Source organism: Rutilus rutilus, assembly GCF_951802725.1.
Source record: "Rutilus rutilus genome assembly, chromosome: 8".
Classification (NCBI taxonomy): domain Eukaryota; kingdom Metazoa; phylum Chordata; class Actinopteri; order Cypriniformes; family Leuciscidae; genus Rutilus; species Rutilus rutilus.
In genome coordinates, this window is record NC_140222.1 from 17,665,946 (window position 1) to 17,685,798 (window position 19,853).

A 19,853-nucleotide genomic window follows, 5' to 3' on the forward strand; every position below is an offset into this window, starting at 1 on the left:
CACAGTCTTCTCTTCAACTGTCACAGCAGCACATAGAAACAAAGAGAAAACAAAGTAAATCTTGCCATTAGATCAGCATATCACATGTAATTTTTTCACTGCTGAGTGATGAGATATTACTTACATTCAATAAATCGCCCAGCCCTATTTACGATTCTTTGTTGTCTTTATCCACTGCCTATAATGAGCTGGATCCTTCATCGGAAACCAAAAGTAACTCACTCCTATTGAATATTTACTTTTTGAACTCCTAACTAAATAATTACCCTCCTCCATCCCCAGCTCCACCTCTCGACCACAGTCAGGACTTGGCCTCTAATAATTCTCTTCAAATAAGATTGTAATTTATCTTGATTTAGGTTGTTACATAAAATGATTGCATAAATGAAGAACCAATTATTAGAGACAAATTATAATCATATCATGTTATATTTTGCTCATATACCTATCCTATATTAAAGACTGTAATTTTTTTTAACTCTCTGTGATTGATCTGACCGTTCCAATTTATTTCAGCTCATTTCAATTACTGAAAATTAGTTTTGGTTAACAACAATAATACGGTTTTAAACAGACAGAAATTCTTTAATTTCATGCATCTTAATGAACAATAAGATTTAAACTACTGTAGCACAGTAAAGCTCATTTTACTCTTGCTGTAACAACTGCAATACTTACATATTTGACTTATTTTTTCAGAGATCTCCGCTTTATGTAATAGCAACACACAGAAACATAGAAATGAAGAGAATATAAATGAATGAACAGATTCACATGATGAAGATGAGCATGTCAAGCATACTGAGAAAATAATGTCATTCTTTAAATGTCCTTCTAATAATAAGTTCAAATCAGATCTGTAACAACTTATAGTAATGTATGTCTACATTAAAGTTAACATTAATATGAGCACAAGCAGCACTTCTTGTAAAATAAAGTATAAATATTTATTATGAAAAATCATGTACTTTTTCATACTCCATTGTCACACAGTAAAGCTTATTTTTCTCTTGCTGCTTAACAGCTGAAATTTTTGACTAAGTTCTTCAGAGATATTGCCTTCATCTGTCACAGCTGCACATAGATATAGGAAATGAGGAGATTATAACCAGATGATAACATCAGAGACACTGAAGGACTGAGTAGATCTGTAACAATTTGCAATAACGTTGCATGTTTTAACGTTGCATCCTTCATTAACGTGATTTAACAGTATTTCCCACAGCATTGATTGGTTAATTATACCTTTATTCAATTAGTTACACGTTATTCAATAGATATGACAACAATACCATTTTAAAAATGTTTTAAACAAAAGGAAACAACCTCTTTTAAAATTGGTCATTTAGATAATAATGAACAAAAAATTTATGAAATGTATGAAACTGAAATACATAACTAATTAACAAATCTGTTTCTGCACAGACATATTATATCACTAAATGTTACATTTTGACTTTTACTCACCTTCATGTTCTTCTAAACACATATGGCTTGATTTTGCAGAGTCTTCAAGCCGCTCTTTTCCATCCAGTTGCAGTTCCTCATGACTGTCTTTGTGAAGATCAGAAAATGACATGCAATTTGTGCGCTATATAATTCTTCTGAACTCACACAATAGCTTTATGTAAGTATAAGTGGTTATTTGCTGCAACTCTCCAATGTTATTTTCCATACTCAAACTCATGTCTGCGTCTATTAAATATGAAACTGCTAATTCTGTCTGTCACCAATTTGAGCAAATCTGGTAATACGTTTGTAGCCCAAATACCTTTTATGTTGTCCTTTAGATCTTCAGTGATCAGTAAATAATGACTCCTATATCTGTCCGTATTGTTTACGCAACCCTGTATCACATGAAATACGTTCTGAGGAAACTATTTTGCAAATCGCAATTACGTTACATGCCAACATATAAGCAGTGCTATTACGTTGGTCCTTAACCTAATATAAGCAGTGCTATTACGTTGGCCCTTAACCTAATATAGCCAATCTATTGCAGTGCTATTACGTTTGTCCTGAACATAATACATCCAAAGCAGGTTTCTTTTCACACGTAGCAGCTAATGCTGTTCATTTTTTTTTAATTATTTACTCCCTTTTTTCTCATTGGGCTACAAAATATTATCTACGCCAGGGCGAGTCAAATGGCAGCACACAGATAATTTTTTATCTGGCCCTCCAACTGGTTTTTGATGTTTAAAACCCCTCGCAATCTGATATCAAAGTCCCCGCAAAGGTTTAGCGCGTTCAGCGGTGAGTTTAACAACGCACGTGATCATTCAGCGGTGAGTTTAACAACGCACGTGATCTCACGGCAGTTCGTGATATGGTCACGTAATTTAATCTATTGATTTGTGCCACGGACACGTTTATTTCGTTATTTTCGTAATACCAGCACGTTTTTTAAACTAATGTATTTTCAATGGGAAGCGTCTTTCGTGATAATAACAGCACGATTCTTTCTGCCTGGCTGTCGGCTGCAGCAGAGAAGCTGTTTAATCAACATTTATTTTTAATGTTATTATTTCGGTCTTATTGCCAGGGTAGCTGGTTTGCTTTGCTGTTTATTGATTTTCTAAAATTATATTTTATCAGTAGGAAATCGCGCTGAAGAAGTCTCGTTCCGAACACATCGCGATATTTGGCATCAGTTCACGTGTGTCAGATGTTGGTAAGTAAATACCTAAATACGCTATCCTAATGTGTGATATCATGTCTTTTCTGTTTGTCGATGTTAATCTGCCATTATATCTGCCATCTCCACGGAGACTTTGCGTTTCATTGCTTTCTAATTCAAAACAGGGTGATTAACACTGCCTGTCACGTGACGTGCTATAGGCCTAGATATTCATATCAGATTAAAAATAGTACAATTAGTTCCAAAGTTGTATTTGTAGTAGAAGCACAGTAAAAACAACACTTACCATGCTTTTACCGCAGTAACATTAGTTTTACTGTGATAAGTGTAGTAAAAAGACAGTAATCACAAAACTTACCATGCTTTTACCACACTATTTGTAGTTTTAATGTGGTACTTATTGTAAATGCACAGTAACCACAACACTTACCATGCTTTTACCACAGTAACCATAGTTTTACTGTGATAGGTGTGGTAAAAGGACAGTAACCACAAAACTTACCATGCTTTAAACCTCAGTAACCTTAGTTTTACTGTGATTGGTTTAGTAAGGACAGTAATCACAAAACTTACCATGCTTTTACCTCAGTATTGATAGTTTTAAAGTGATATGTGTTGTAAATGCATATTAACCACAACACTTGCCATGCTTGTAAGGCTTTATAATGTAACATCCAATATTTGCAAGGTAAATCAGTACTTTTCCCTTTAAATAATCCTATATATTATACATAATGATATTTTCTTTTCTCTTTTTTCAGCTGAAAAGACCAAAAGGGCCTTTCGGACTCAGTCATTCCATTATTGTTTGAGGAGAAGTAAACGGAGAAGACGGACAGCTGCAAAGGCAAATATTCGCAATGGTATGTATGTGTTGGTTTTAACCCTAAATCAAACATTTTATCAAGCATTTGTTGTTTCTTAAAACTTTTCTCACAAAACCCATAGCCCAATCAGTACAAACATAGTCTGAAAGTTTTAATAATTCACAAGATTTAACAAGTTGTCAAATTCGTACGATACTCGTACATATTTGTATACTCGTACACAATCCTGCAGCTTTTACTCCTAGTGCTGTCATTGGCTACTGCCTCAATTCCTGTACATATTTATCGCGATATTTGTAAATCAGTTGCGCCACTTCTTGGAAAGTTGTCGGATGTCACACACACTGTCAGAAAGTTTATATTAATTGCAAATTGGTCTCCGTCTGTTTATGTTCCAGTGATACATGATGTCTCTCCACACCTCATAACCTACCTCTGTTTGCAAGAGTGGAAAAGCTTATCTGACTTGTCAAATGACATCAGATACTCGATTATTTATATATAACTGTCCCGTTTGCATGTAAATCATTTTCATGATTATTGCTTGCTATTAAAGACATACTTTTATTCATAGAAATGCCCACATATCAGTGAACTTATTACATAAAAATGCTTTTAACATTTAATTATGCAACACTCTTTACAGAAAACATATCCTACAGTTATAAACTCACAACGGCATCATCAAGTCCTGTGCTGGGCAACAACTGTCCTCCAATGTATTCGATCCGTGGCCAGGTTCTTCACATCTTCCCATGGGACACTGACATTCTTCAGGTCTTCGTGAAACATCTGTCTCCGTGTCTTCCTTGGTCTTCCCTGTCTCCTGCATCCTCCTGGTGGTGTCCACTTCATCACTGTGTTTGGGTGTTGTTGTTTGGGCATGCGTAGGATGTGTCCAGCGAGGTGCACCCTTTGCTCTGTCACAGTTTCTGAAAGTCTTCATGTGAAGTCCCATTCCTCCTCAGGATCTCTTTGATATATGCAGAACCAATATTGAAAATAGTGATTTATCTTTTTCCATATTGTTAAAGCATTTTGTTTTCTCTTTTCAGCTTCATAAATTGTACTTGATTTCTGCCTAATGCCTTTATCAAAAAAAGTGTCAGTGTTCATCAGGTGTTTTGCTAAAGGACATATTCATTGCATAGTTACAATAAAAGTGACCAATAATCACAAGGATATAGAATGAAAGTTGAGAATGTAAAATGTTGTGCTTATGTTTTTGCCTATTTGTTATTTAAAGCGAAGAAACAAATGTATGTTCACATAACAAACTTGAATCTCATCTCTTGGTTTGTAAATATATTCAACTTCATCATAGCAATTTTTTTTACGTTAATGTATGTGTCACTATAATAGATTGCTCCTGTATCTGGATATTTTTAATTAACTGATTTTTATACTGTTGTGCAGTAGTTTTGGCACTACATTTGTCTTTAAACAGTTTGACATTAAATATTGGAATAAGCTTTCAAAATGGTGTCCATTCATTGTGCTTTTGTTACATTTATTTGAATATAATTGATATACCTTTAATATACTATACATACACTGTAAATGTTAGAAGCACTTTAGTACATGTAATTATCTTTAATTAAAATACTGCAAAACTACCCCTGCTGTAGGACATTGCTTTGAACAAAGTTTCTCTTTCAAATTTATTTATGCATCAGTCTAAGCAAATTTGTGTCATTGATCATGTGACCTCGTTTTTGGATGGTAACCACACAAAGGAGTCTTTTGTTTTTAAATATGAGTTTTATAATTTAATTAGAAGGAATGCATGTTTAACAGCCTAAATATAAAATATTTAAGGTATCTATCCCCGCAGCCGGAACCAGAAGAGATCTGTCATCGTTTACCATAAACCAGGGCATGTAAGTGTGACGCATCTGTTCAGCTGGCTTGTTATTGGCTGTGACTTTATCGCAGAACTCGCTGTGATTGGACAATCGTTTAACCCATATAAAACGGCGCTTCATGTTACAAAGTATGTTTTGGTGGTATTATTACGTTAGTTATACATTAAGCTAACTATAAAGTGTCTCTATGTTGTGAGAAATTACTCCTTTACCGAGATCCTAACCCTAACCCTAAGCATGTCTGCACATTTCAATGAACTACAGAACAATGCTTCCTGCTCCACTGATAGAATGACAGAGATATGTGGGTAATGTAGTTTAAAACGTTTAGTAATAAAACAATAAATGTTAAATAAATAATATATTTAATGGACAACTGGATATCTAAATTTGTTCATTGTGCAAACCTTTATGACATATATGAGGGACAGGCTGAAATTTGATATTTTACTGTGAGCACTTTAAAAATAACCTTTATGCCAGCTTTCCATATATGTCTGAAAACTGTGGCCAACATTATTTATTAAACATAGTATAAGCAGTTGTCCAGCCGATTTTCTCTTTGATACACTAATCAGACTTTGAGTTACAGCCATTTGAAATGTGCACTTGTTTGCTCTTCTGGGGGCCATTGCTGGGGCCCTGGGGGTGGAAGGACAGTATAATCTACACAGATCTACACATACTATTACTATTACACAAGGATAATGCACCATTCAGTAAAACAACAAAAAAACAGTGCCAACATTTCCTTTTCACCCCCTCTGATTGCTGCTTATATTCCTGACATCAGTGATATATAGAGTATACTATATAGAGTATACTAGAATGATCAACATGGATCATCTTCAATTAAGCTTTAAGTATTTATAGCAAGATAGCCCACTGCAGCCTCTTGTTATTCACATAGCTTCCTTTTATTTCACTGGAAACTGGCATACATGCAAGTATGTGCAACTTTTGTTGCATTGTTGTCCCAAATATCATTAACCAGATCTAAATTTTTATGTCCCAAGTAAAAGAATCATGGTAATTAAATATATTTAGTTATTTATAAGTTATTAATTATATGTAGTTATTTTTAAAGAAATAAGAAATTAAAATTTCTCAAAAGAAAATTTCTATTTACTGTACCAAACACCACTTTCAATACACAATAGTCATCATACTTTATTAAACAACACTTTATTGGAGAACAAAGCATAAAGTTGATAAAGTAGCATAAAGACAAATGAGATTCAAGATAAATAAAAATGTGTCTTCAAAAACACGTTAACATCATATGAATCCATTCACAGCTGCTGAAGCCACAAAACGAGTGCCAGTTAATCATATTCAGTCACATATGATACAGAAAACAGATTTGATATTGTGTTGGAAAATAATGATTCATTATCACAGCTAAACTGGTTTCTTGCTCTTCCCTGTACGTCTCTATCGTGTTAGTGTTCTTCATCCTCGTCTAAACAGTTTGTTCAGTTGAAGAACAGAAGAACAGAAGATGTGATCACTGATGTGGAGTAGCTTTTTCTCAACCAGAGGAAGAAGTCTCAACATCCCATTGTCAGGCGTTCTCCAGTCCTGGTCTGAAAGTAAAACAAAAGACAGAAACCATTCAAATAAAGTTATGTTATGTTCTGCGTTATTTAAAGCAGTGATGGTTTACTCTGGCCCTCAGCGTCCACTATCCTGCACATTTAGCTCCGACCTCAAACCCTCCTGCCTATTGTCTAGAAGTAAACCTGAAGACTTTGGTTAAAATTTTCAGATGTGCTCGATTAGGGTTGGAGGTTAACTCTTAACTAACCTCAAAAAGTAGAATGCAAAGGGCCAGAGTTGCCTGTTCCTTACATAAATTTACAAAGCAGCAGTCAGTACGTTATATAATATACACATTGAAGTATTATATACATATATATATATATATATATATATATACACACACACACACACACACACACACATATACATATATATATATATATATATATATATATATATACACATAAACATATATAAATATATATACATATATATATATATATATATATATAAAATATTGCAGCACAAAATAAGCTAAGTACTGAACAAAAACAGTTTTACCCATATCAACAGCAACATATTTTAAAAGATTTTTAAGAAAGGCATGGTCTCTTTTGAGCCTTTGCCAGTGATGCTTGATTTCTTTCCAGACTACATAATCTTCTGTCAATTGTTTCAAGAGCTTCACTTGGTCAAAAACCAAGTGATAACCTGTACAATGTAAAATTGTCAACATCAAATTATGTACTACATATTACAGCATTGTTTCAATACAAGACATACCAATGGACTCGCGCACTTTTCTGCCTTCTTTGGGCATCAGATGTTCCTTCCTCACCCGAAACAAAGGACTTATTCGATTAGCTTGCGTTGATATAAGGACTGGTCTTCCTTCTCTGCTGTAAAACAAGATAGTCTCGACTTACTCTATGTGCAATTACTATTGTTCTTGAAACACAAATTAAGACAGTTATAAATAAGTTAATTTACCATATGATTCAGGAGAGAACATTTGATGAGTAAATACTGATTGCAATATTCTAGAAACTTCACCTGGGAAGGGCTGATCACGGCAAGATTCGCTGCGACTCACTAGTAGCTCTTGTAATGGTTGGCTCTTAAAAGAGCTGTTGAGTTTGATATTGGTAGAGCTTTAAAAAAAAAGGACTAAGTAATCCTGCAAAACAGAAAGGAAGGTCATTTTAATACATTACTTGCAAATAGTCAGTTTATAACTGTAGGATATGTTTTCTGTAAAGAGTGTTGCATAATTAAATGTTAAAAGCATTTTTATGTAATAAGTTCACTGATATGTGGGCATTTCTATGAATAAAAGTATGTCTTTAATAGCAAGCAATAATCATGAAAATGATTTACATGCAAACGGGACAGTTATATATAAATAATCGAGTATCTGATGTCATTTGACAAGTCAGATAAGCTTTTCCACTCTTGCAAACAGAGGTAGGTTATGAGGTGTGGAGAGACATCATGTATCACTGGAACATAAACAGACGGAGACCAATTTGCAATTAATATAAACTTTCTGACAGTGTGTGTGACATCCGACAACTTTCCAAGAAGTGGCGCAACTGATTTACAAATATCGCGATAAATATGTACAGGAATTGAGGCAGTAGCCAATGACAGCACTAGGAGTAAAAGCTGCAGGATTGTGTACGAGTATACAAATATGTACGAGTATCGTATGAATTTGAAAAAACTTGTTAAATCTTGTGAATTATTAAGACTTTCAGACTATGTTTGCAACAAATGCTTGATAAAATGTTTGATTTAGGGTTAAAACCAACACATACATACCATTGCGAATATTTGCCTTTGCAGCTGTCCGTCTTCTCCGTTTACTTCTCCTCAAACAATAATGGAATGACTGAGTCCGAAAGGCCCTTTTGGTCTTTTCAGCTGAAAAAAGAGAAAAGAAAATATCATTATGTATAATATATAGGATTATTTAAAGCAGGGATAGGCAACTCCGGTCCTGGAGGGCCACTGTCCTGCAGAGTTTAGCTTCAGCCCTGATAAAAACTCACCTGCCTGTATCTATCTAGTAATCCTGAAAACACTGATTGCCTTGTTCAGGTGTGTTTAATTAGGGTTGGAGCTAAACTCTGCAGGACAGTGGCCCTCCAGGACCGGAGTTGCCTATCCCTGATTTAAAGGGAAAAGTACTGATTTACCTTGCAAATATTGGATGTTACATTATAAAGCCTTACAAGCATGGCAAGTGTTGTGGTTAATATGCATTTACAACAAATATCACTTTAAAACTATCAATACTGAGGTAAAAGCATGGTAAGTTTTGTGATTACTGTCCTTACTAAACCAATCACAGTAAAACTAAGGTTACTGAGGTTTAAAGCATGGTAAGTTTTGTGGTTACTGTCCTTTTACCACACCTATCACAGTAAAACTATGGTTACTGTGGTAAAAGCATGGTAAGTGTTGTGGTTACTGTGCATTTACAATAAGTACCACATTAAAACTACAAATAGTGTGGTAAAAGCATGGTAAGTTTTGTGATTACTGTCTTTTTACTACACTTATCCCAGTAAAACTAATGTTACTGCGGTAAAAGCATGGTAAGTGTTGTTTTTACTGTGCTTCTACTACAAATACAACTTTGGAACTAATTGTACTATTTTTAATCTGATATGAATATCTAGGCCTATAGCACGTCACGTGACAGGTAGTGTTAATCACCCTGTTTTGAATTAGAAAGCAATGAAACGCAAAGTCTCCGTGGAGATGGCAGATATAATGGCAGATTAACATCGACAAACAGAAAAGACATGATATCACACATTAGGATAGCGTATTTAGGTATTTACTTACCAACATCTGACACACGTGAACTGATGCCAAATATCGCGATGTGTTCGGAACGAGACTTCTTCAGCGCGATTTCCTACTGATAAAATATAATTTTAGAAAATCAATAAACAGCAAAGCAAACCAGCTACCCTGGCAATAAGACCGAAATAATAACATTAAAAAAATACATAAAAATACATAAGATCTCGTGAATAAATGTTGATTAAACAGCTTCTCTGCTGCAGCCGACAGCCAGGCAGAAAGAATCGTGCTGTTATTATCACGAAAGACGCTTCCCATTGAAAATACATTAGTTTAAAAAACGTGCTGGTATTACGAAAATAACGAAATAAACGTGTCCGTGGCACAAATCAATAGATTAAATTACGTGACCATATCACGAACTGCCGTGAGATCACGTGCGTTGTTAAACTCACCGCTGAATGATCACGTGCGTTGTTAAACTCACCGCTGAACGCGCTAAACCTTTGCGGGGACTTTGATATCAGATTGCGAGGGGTTTTAAACATCAAAAACCAGTTGGAGGGCCAGATAAAAATTATCTGTGTGCTGCCATTTGACTCGCCCTGGCATAGATAATATTTTGTAGCCCAATGAGAAAAAAGGGAGTAAATAATTAAAACAAAATGAACAGCATTAGCTGCTACGTGTGAAAAGAAACCTGCTTTGGATGTATTATGTTCAGGACAAACGTAATAGCACTGCAATAGATTGGCTATTTTAGGTTAAGGGCCAACGTAATAGCACTGCTTATATTAGGTTAAGGACCAACGTAATAGCACTGCTTATATGTTGGCATGTAACGTAATTGCGATTTGCAAAATAGTTTCCTCAGAACGTATTTCATGTGATACAGGGTTGCATTAAGTGCCGCTGAAGGCCTTCTCAATTTGAAGGATCCTTGGAAGGCTGCCTTTGTTTTTCATTCTTCATTCAGCTCACTTTGAAGGATGCATCAAGTGTCATTCCGTCACCCACAATCCTTTGCGCACATTCCAATTCACAAAAAAGAACAGATGGGAAAAAAGTTGGCACTGAGCTTGTCTGAGTTATTATGAAAAGTAAGACAAAAATGTTTTCGAACATGAAGGCACATGTTATCTTTTGTCTTGGTGGAAATTAATAACTTAACACTAAACTGACAATAAAGTAATCCACTGGAAGACCAGAGACAGCATTTACTATATAATAGAAAGCCAGTTCATATAAAGGTTTTTAATAACAGTGTCGTGTTGTACATAATTGTATTTCCGTGCCGGGAACATGCATGACGTAGCCATGCGCATACTAGCCCGTCTTAGCGTTCAGTGCTGAGGAGTTTAGCCTACAAGCCTCAGAAGGTCTAGACAAGGGGATCCAGCCTTCCGTTTTAAGAAGCACCCATGTTTAACTTTATGCAAATGAAGAGCGACTGTGTCTGCAGCAAGATGGAGGGAAAGTTATTTTAGTGGTCAGCAACTTTCCTATAATTTGTGTCTTTGTAAATTGTGTACATGTTGGTACTCGACACTGAATCTGAGCTGGAATGGGTTTGTGAACTCAGATAGACCGGTGCTTTCGCTGCAGACGAATAACTGTAATCTTGTTCATCTTAAAAATGTAAGCAGTTTATGAACTGATTCTATTTATATTTAGTCTTTTTGTTTTTCTCAGCAAGAAAGCTAATCAGTGTCTACAGCATGGAATAACATCTGTGAATGTCATTCATAAACATTACTAAACTGAAGTTGTGGGAATGCCTACTTGTGGTCTTACCGCCATGTTCCGGGCGTGACGAAAGGTATAGGGGTGTGGAGAAAGCTATCATTGGTCGCAAAAGCTGTCTGTCCGGGTGTGTGTTAGGGTTAGGGGTTAGTTTCTGTGGAAAAGTTGTTGGCAGTGTGAACGCAGCTTTAGACGAGGGCACTTTGTTGCTGAATGTGCGGACACTTTAATCTAATTTAATTATTCTGTAATGTTTTCCAGCTCCTCTTCCCAGACACTTTACACGATGTCCTTCATCATCAAAGCAGAATTGTTCACTGCTGTGTTCAGTGTTGAATGCGAGTCATGTGACTCTCTCCTGGTACAAAGGAAACAGTTTTTTGTCCAGTCTCTCTCTACCTCTGGAGGCGGAATATCAGGATAAAAACACCTACAGCTGTGTGCAGACTCAACATCTAAACAAAAGTGAGTGTTTAGAAAGGCCTACGTCATCTGTGATATTAGTGACTAGCCAATATATTAGGTGCGTTCATCCCATACAAGATTACGATTTATACAAAAGTATTTACGTGCTCATAGAACTAGACCCTATTACAACTTTTAAACTGAGGGCACAGATTTGTATCTTTTCAGATCTTTTATTTATTTATGAATACGGATAACATAAACTAAATGGTCCATTCCCTTGTTTTATTTAGATTTATACAAAATGTTTAATTAAGCTCTATTTTGTTTGTTTTTACTCATTTAAATGATTAATTCATAATATATAAGAATTATTCATACAATTTGGTGAGATTTTACTATTAATTGAATTATGTAAATCTTGGAGCGAAAAAAAGGCTTACTTTTTGAGTGTGTAAAGATCATGGATTTAGGGGTTTATAAAATTGCTCATTATTTCTTCTCTCATAAGGCTGTCTCTGTTGTGGTGTTACTGGAAGTGTGATCCGATTGGTCCACTCTGCTCTGGCGGGCGTGGCCACGGTGGTCATTCTGGTTTATGAATTCAGATCCAGATGTCTCCGACAGAGGAGGAGTGTGCAGACGTCGCCATCAAACACTGTATCTGATTAATCAGGTTTTTATGAACAGCTGAAACCAATATATCACAATGTATCCTATAAGTAAATATCATTTAAGAGACTGAAAGTAAACTCTACTTAATGAATTCTCTATTATAAAAGTGAAAAGTTTTACTTTTGAATTTTTTTTTCAATATATATATTTTTTTAATTCAGTGGTGTTAAAGCACTTTTCACCACACAAAACGTATTATTTTTTTGGAATGTGTGGCAGCCATCAAAATTTGTTTATATTTACAAAATAGAATTGAAACCATTGAAATCTATTCTTTGTATTTTTTTTGTCAGTCAAATAAATTTGAAAGAAAATGAACAATTCACAGATTCTTAAGATTTCAAAACTTTTCTAGATTTTATTGCAGCTTCTCTCGTTTGTTTTGCAGGGCAAGTTTGTAATCTCAAATAATTCTAATATTATCAGAAGGCCAATACATCACATCTTAACAAGCGCATTATTACTACATGCAAATTATTGCTTAATGTTACAGAATATATTGGAAGTTTGTGCGTCAGTGTCAGTGACAGGTTACTACTATAGAAGCTTGGATGAGACTACTTCATCTTAAAGAGTTGTAATATATCTGTTTTTCATAGTCCTTTATGCCTCTTTTTGTCTATTATAAAACAAACATGCATTATTATAATCTTTGGCCTCATTCTTGACCTCTAGGGGGAAAAAAGTGGTCAGCTCTGCTCCCTATTGATTTGATTCTGCATCTTTATTCAGTTAATCTTGAAGCATAAATCCATTTATGGTTTTTCATTGTCAAGTTTGCTGCATGAATAGAATCTAGTATAACAACTTTTTTTCAGAATATGGTGTCTTTATTTCACATGTGCACCAAAGAAGACTAATATAACCGCTGAGAATGAGAATAACATATTTATGAACAAAATCTTACTGACAATAACATCCACTTCTTTTCATTGGGTAGAAAACAAAATAACTCTATATTTATGTTAGATTCTACATTTACTACAGACAGTTTTACCCAGAAAATTAATTCTAGACAATGCCAGGCCATTCAAAAGAAAAGCTATGAAAAGATGAAAAGAAACATCTTTTAAAAGGTTTAAAAATGTTTCCAGGAAAAACACAATGTTCCGAGAAGTTGCTGAACACTAGATGAGTGTGAAATAACAGGATGAAAAAAGAACTGAGCGCGCTCACAAAAATAATGTGTGAACATCTCAGTTCTTCAGTATATTTTCCACTCTGCTCTTAGTTTGTCTTTACCACTCATTACGATTATTTTAGCACATTGTTGCATTCATGCCGGTTGAACCTCATGAGCTTCCTGACACATATTGATCCACAGATGTTTGGCCTGATCAAGTATCTCCATTGACCTTCAGCTGTTAAAATCAGCTTAAATTCAGCTGTTTTGTTCAGTTAGTGGCTTTCTTCTTCCAAATTCCCACAAACCATAATGAAACTCCACAGAACAAGTAAACCACCAACATCAGCTGCATCAGTCACTGAATCACTACATGAAAAGCTTTCCAGCAAGAGACTGTCATCTCTTACCTCTGTATGTGTGCCAGTTGATCTCATCTCATGAAAGGCTGCCATTGTTCCAATTACAGACTGACAAAAAAATTGAGGGCAGAAGATTGCAGCTGAGAACGAGAAACAACGAGGTTCATTCAAAAGCCAAAAAATGACCAGGCTTGTTTTTCACACAAATGCACCAAAGCAACAAAGTTATGATTTCTCTCTGTGGTTTGAGTATTGCACCACGTCCAGGCACTTTCTGTCCGCAACTGAAATGCATCGCAATGTTGGGCGTGTGTCAGTAGGCTAATATGGTCACAGCATTTGCTTGCAGTGTAATTGTGTCTCCTAGTCACTGTTAGAGTTCCTGCTTGACTGTATATCATGCAAGGTATCATGTGATCTCCACTGACTGTACATTTGCAAAACAGTAGCTTTTGCGAAATTTTTATTTTGTCACCGCCAAATGCTGTTGGCTGTCTGAAATCGGGAAATAGGGCACTATTTGAAGGGACAGACATTTGTGGTGTTGTCTGAAACATATTGTATATAAAGTGCACTCATTCAATCCCAAATGCACCGCAGTAACGAGAGTGTACAACTGATGTACACTCAAAGTCTAGAGAATTAACTCATACACTGTGAGGTCAGGCCGAATGAATTCCCGCATCTGAATCCTCCCATTTCTAAACCGCTGGTCCAATGTGGCTACAGTGTAATATCATGCTGGCATAAATGACTTTTTATTTAATTATTAAATTGTTTAATTAAGGTTTACACATGTTAGTTGATACGGCAGAGTTCAAAATAAATCTTTTCATTGTACTTCTGGAGCTGCCAGTTTGCTAGTTTCAAATGATTATTAAAAAGCAAGCACTAAAAGCATCTAGTGCAAAAGCGGCAGCCCTTCCGACGCTAGGTGTCTGAATTTACTCAATTTACTCAAGTAAACTATTAGTGGAGAAATATAGGGAATAGTGGATGAGTGTACACACCCTTACGAAAAAAAAGTATACTTCAAGTTCATTTTATGAAGTATACTTGAGTAATGTTCAAGTATATTTTAAGTATACTTTATGTAGTAAGTATACTAATGTCAATATGTACTAGTAGTAAACTTGTAAGTGTACTATTTTAATACCGCTTGGGACTAAATTGGCCCACTTGAAGTATATAAAAGACGTATATGTTTAAGTATAAGTGTAACAGTAGTAAACTTTAAGTGCACAACTAGTTTATAATTACGTTTCTCATTTGTACTGCAAGTGAACTTATGAGTATACTAGTAGTTTACTATTTTAATACTTGTAGCAACTTTGAAGTATACTCTCAGTAAACTACTAGTTTAGTAGTTTTATACTACAAGTTTTATTTTAATGTACTCTCAGTAAACTACTAGTTTAGTAGTTTTATACAAGTTTTCTTTAAGTGAACTTAACATGCTTATAGTTTACCATTTATATATTATATTTACTCTTTTAGTGTACTCTCAGTAAACTACTAGTTTAGTAGTTTTATACTACAAGTTTACTGAGAGTACACTAAAAGAGTAAAAATAATATATAAATGGAAAACTATAAGTATGATGTTAAGTTCACTTAAAGAAAACTTTAAAACTATTAAACTAGTAGTTTACTGAGAGTACACTAAAAGAGTAAAACTAATATATAAATGGTAAACTATAAGCATGATGTTAAGTTCAATTAAAGAAAACTTGTAGTATAAAACTACTAAACTAGTAGTTTTCTTTAAGTGAACTTAACATCATACTTAGTTTACCATTTATATATTATTTTTACTCTTTTAGTGTACTCTCAGTAAACTACTAGTTTAGTAGTTTTATTCTACAAGTTTTTTTTTAAGTGAACTTAGTAGTATACTGTAGGCCTACTGCAACTGCAAAAATTGTAAATAAATAGTAAACTATAAGTATAAGAATCAGCAAAAGATTAATAGATTTCTAGCCCTTGCATTAGCTTTACTACTAGATATATTTATGGAGATGGAAAATAATAAGGCGCCCTGTACAGCTATGATCAGCTGTTCGGCCGAGCATTCAATGTTGTTACGCTGCAAGCTGATGGTTTGTTGCTGCCGCGCTCTATCACTCGCACACCATAAAGAGCAAATTGTTTTTTAATGTTTCAATTTCATGATTAAAATGACATAATTTGGAAGCGGATAATTTCTTCACAAACAGCTCATTATGACTCAATGTTAGAATGCTGCACCTACACTCGATAGTGTGAATAAGATCAGCGCAACGCAGACCACTGCATTGACAGGGTAAAACATATGATCTGTCTACGGCCAGGGCTCAGCGGAAGACAGAAAATGCCGGTCCAGCGCTGATTGAGGAATTAAATTCAAAAATAAAAGACAGTTTTACATCTTTTTTCTCACATTCTCGCATTTTTTCTCGCATCTCGCATCTATCCACTACCTGCTAACGTTAGTGCACTGCACCCGAGCAAGCACACTTTGCAGTTCCTCCGGAAATGCATTTTTCTAGTTTAAAATAAAATCATGTTATTTCTTCTGTCATCATATCCATCTCTGCTGTAGCCCAGTCTATGCTATGGTAGCCTACGGTAACGGTTACAGTAGCCTATTGGCCGCTGTGGCTCCCTCAACTCGTGGCCACGACAAACAGATGTCGTTCTCTCAAAATATGAAGTCGTGGCCACGAGAAAAATATATCGTTCCCTCAACATAATGATCTCGAGGCCACGACTTTGCATCGCGTGGCCACGACATCATTATGTCGTTACCTCAACAAAATGATCTTGTGGCCACGACTTAATATGACGTTCCCACGAGATATTATGACGTTCCCACGACTTAATATCACGTTCCCACGAGTTTAAATGTTGTGGCCACGACAAAAATAAGTGAACCGAACATGTCCCCTCCCGGTCACCGTAGTACTGGGTATAAAAACAGACCCGGAGTTGGCTTTCAGTAAACTTATTGGTTGCAATCTGAAACATCACCGCTAGAGGCCGCTGAAAACTACATTTAGCCCCTTTAAGAATTAATACAAAGGCACTTCAGATCACATTTTCAATTTGACATTCAGATTTGATCACAAAAACATGAGCATTCAACATGAGCATTAACCCAATACTGGTGTTAAAGGTTTTAAATTAAAAGGAATTAAATTCTGTCATCATTTACAACATAACAGGCTGCTGTCACTGCAGCTGGGCACCTGACTCGTCTGTACTTTTCTTTGTTTTTCTAACCCAATTTAAATTGCCAATTTTAAATGTATTTTGTCTGGGAATGGATGGATTTACCAGATTTATGAAAAACGGCAGCAAATGTTTGGTGTTTTTCAAGTTATACTTGTATATTCTAGACGTCCAGATGAAATGTTTTCCAAATTTAACGATCCCTTAGCAAGGTTTACTTTTAGGCACATTCAGTGAAAACTATTTATATATTTTTTTACTGACAATACAGATGTGTCCAAAAAAGTTCAGAAAGTAAATGGAAACATTGTTATATAACAATAGAACACTGAAGCAAAGTGACTTTATATATATATATATATATATATATAGTAGTGTAAACACTTATGAAATCTCTCTTGTGCAACAAAAATACAAACAAGTGTAAAACATTTTCACAAACTAAAAAACACCAGCAGCAGAACAACAACTATTCCTGCTACGTCACCTGAAGACAGAACTGATTCTGTAATAAAGACAGACAGTCAGTAACAAACACTATAAACATCAACACTACATAACCTGAGTGAAGATCTGACAAATAAATGTTAATGATTGCTAATTACATATAAACATTAAACTTTGTAATGAAGATTAAACAATATATAGCCTATATATTTTTTTACATTATTATGGGAAGCCTGACAACAGTCAGTATTTATCACAGAGGTGTCAATAATTGTAGACGTTTACATCAAGCTGTTTTAACAAATAATATTTGGGGAAAGGAGCTTTGTGCTTTGAAAGTTACAGACATCATTGTAAAATGAATTATATATGAAAATTAAAGACACAGGCAGAGATTAAACATATTGAACCCTGTTATTGGAGGAAAACAATCTATATTTGAATAAATATGTATGTTTGTATAAAAAAATCAGCATCACACTCATTTGGTTGTGAATATCGGTCATGTGATCACCTGCGGCCCAATCACAGCCGTGATGATATTCAGAACAACAGCAAGACTGTGATATTGTGAATCTAAAACTCTGCTATGTTATTGAATATGGTGTATCTAATATTGCACTTTGAATCTAAATAAAAGACAACTTAAAATATCTAAATTATTCAAATAATAAAAGTATATCCTCACCATAGACAGAAACACTGAATGTTATACATTGGGTCCCAGAGTTGTAAAATATATAATGCATTAAACTCATATCATAAAATAAAGTAAATAAAGATCAGCTAATTAATACATGAACATGTAGTGTATCTATACTGATTATGTATAATATTATACAAATCTACTTACAAATGGGGGGGGAAACATTCAAATACATTTTTTCCTACAGAGGCAGTTACAACTTTGTTTTTGTTTCATTTCACAGCAATTACTGGTACTAGTTATAGACTGATTAAAAATAAACCATTCTCATCATCTTTTGACGGACTCCCCTTTTCAAGATGCCAATAACATTAAGGTTGTTTGATCATTAAGCTGCTGTGCTGTTACTAAAGGTACTGTATAGTGTATGCTTTAAAAGGTAATACAATATATATATATTAAGGTAACATAAAATATTACAGTAATAGGTTAGGTAAAAAGTCAAACAGAAAGTTTAAAGAATAAAGAGAAATCGTAGGCTACACTTCACTTATAATACCACATTACTAGCAAAGACAAACCGATCTTGAAAATGCTCTTCATAATGTTGCAGATTCCAGCCTATTCATAAAAAGAGTTTGCCTAGATAAAGCAGTAAAAGTTTTAGCAGTAAAAGTTGAAACCTTTCCACAAAGCTGCTGTGACCAAATTTTACAAAGGACCAGAGAAAAGAACAGAGTGTCATGAGTGCCTGTTTATTCTTAAACCAGAGCTGGAAACGTCTCAAGAAATGGACGTTTAAAGATGTGACCTTTAAAGCGCTCTAAATATAGAATAATACATAACCTATTGTAATATGAGAGGGGGGAAAACACAACTTCACATTGAGCTGAGGGGGAACGAGCACTCTTGGCTCGTATGCTGGAAAATCCCAGTCTTTCTAGCTGAGAGAAAAACAGCTGAACACAGTCACATCGATTATTGTATGAACTTTAGTCAAGTTTATATTACACAATGCTCTTACTCAGCTACACATTTTGTTATGATCTGTGATTTTTTGTTCCAAGAAAGTTGTGCTAAAAATGAAAACGAATGTTAGTGATAACATTCTTATAACGTTTTTAGCGGGAAGCTTCCCATTTGGCATTGGATGTGGACTCAAATGTTGCTCAGATGTCAAATTTTGGTTGAAAGTGAAAACAAAACCTTTGCTTGACATCAAGCTCTAACGTCATTAAATAACTCCAAAAACAGCATTACCAGCTTCACTTATTATAAACCAGATTGACTTTATTTCTATCATACGTCTACAAAACGTCTTATTGAAATTAAAAGAGGTTTAGATGTTGATGTTTTATTGAAAATAATAGTTTGGGTTCACCATTATGGTGTTCAGTGTTTGCTTTAGGTGGGCAGTTTGACTTCTGATTTTTAAAAAAAAATAATTATTAATAAAATACTTTTATTAATGCTAATGTTTTGCTTGTTGATGATAAAGATATTATGTAGTGATCTGATCAACTGATCTCATGTCTAATCTATGTTATTAATAGC

The 19,853-nt window shown here is 34.7% G+C and overlaps 2 protein-coding genes and 2 long non-coding RNA genes across 5 annotated transcripts in view; 2 read left to right on the forward strand and 2 right to left on the reverse strand.

Annotated features, from left to right (window-relative positions):
* LOC311294774 (uncharacterized protein) overlaps positions 1–1,579 on the reverse strand; it is a gene marked incomplete at both ends in the record, with an annotated part of 4,313 nt that extends 2,734 nt beyond the window's left edge. The window contains 2 exons of the mRNA XM_084415803.1: positions 1–17; positions 1,468–1,579. The exon at positions 1–17 is cut by the window's left edge and continues 292 nt beyond it. Of these exons, the coding sequence (XP_084271929.1) occupies positions 1–17; positions 1,468–1,579 (129 nt within the window). The remainder of the gene's footprint in view (positions 18–1,467) is intronic.
* LOC311295887 (uncharacterized protein) overlaps positions 1–19,853 on the forward strand; it is a 515,693-nt gene that overhangs the window by 390,381 nt on the left and 105,459 nt on the right. The gene's annotated exons all lie outside the window — the stretch shown is intronic.
* Positions 2,549–4,928, forward strand: LOC311295937. Its single transcript, XR_014628435.1, has 3 exons — positions 2,549–2,674; positions 3,403–3,504; positions 4,115–4,928. It is a non-coding gene; the product is annotated as an uncharacterized lncRNA (long non-coding RNA).
* On the reverse strand, positions 6,509–9,812 carry LOC311295931. 2 transcript variants are annotated; one of them, XR_014628426.1, is made up of 5 exons: positions 9,729–9,812; positions 8,697–8,798; positions 7,929–8,052; positions 7,659–7,774; positions 6,509–6,919 (listed from the first exon to the last, which is right to left on the reverse strand). It is a non-coding gene; the product is annotated as an uncharacterized lncRNA (long non-coding RNA). The 2 variants fall into 2 exon arrangements; XR_014628427.1 differs by lacking the exon at positions 9,729–9,812 and having other exon boundaries at positions 6,680–6,919; positions 7,659–7,771; positions 8,697–8,837.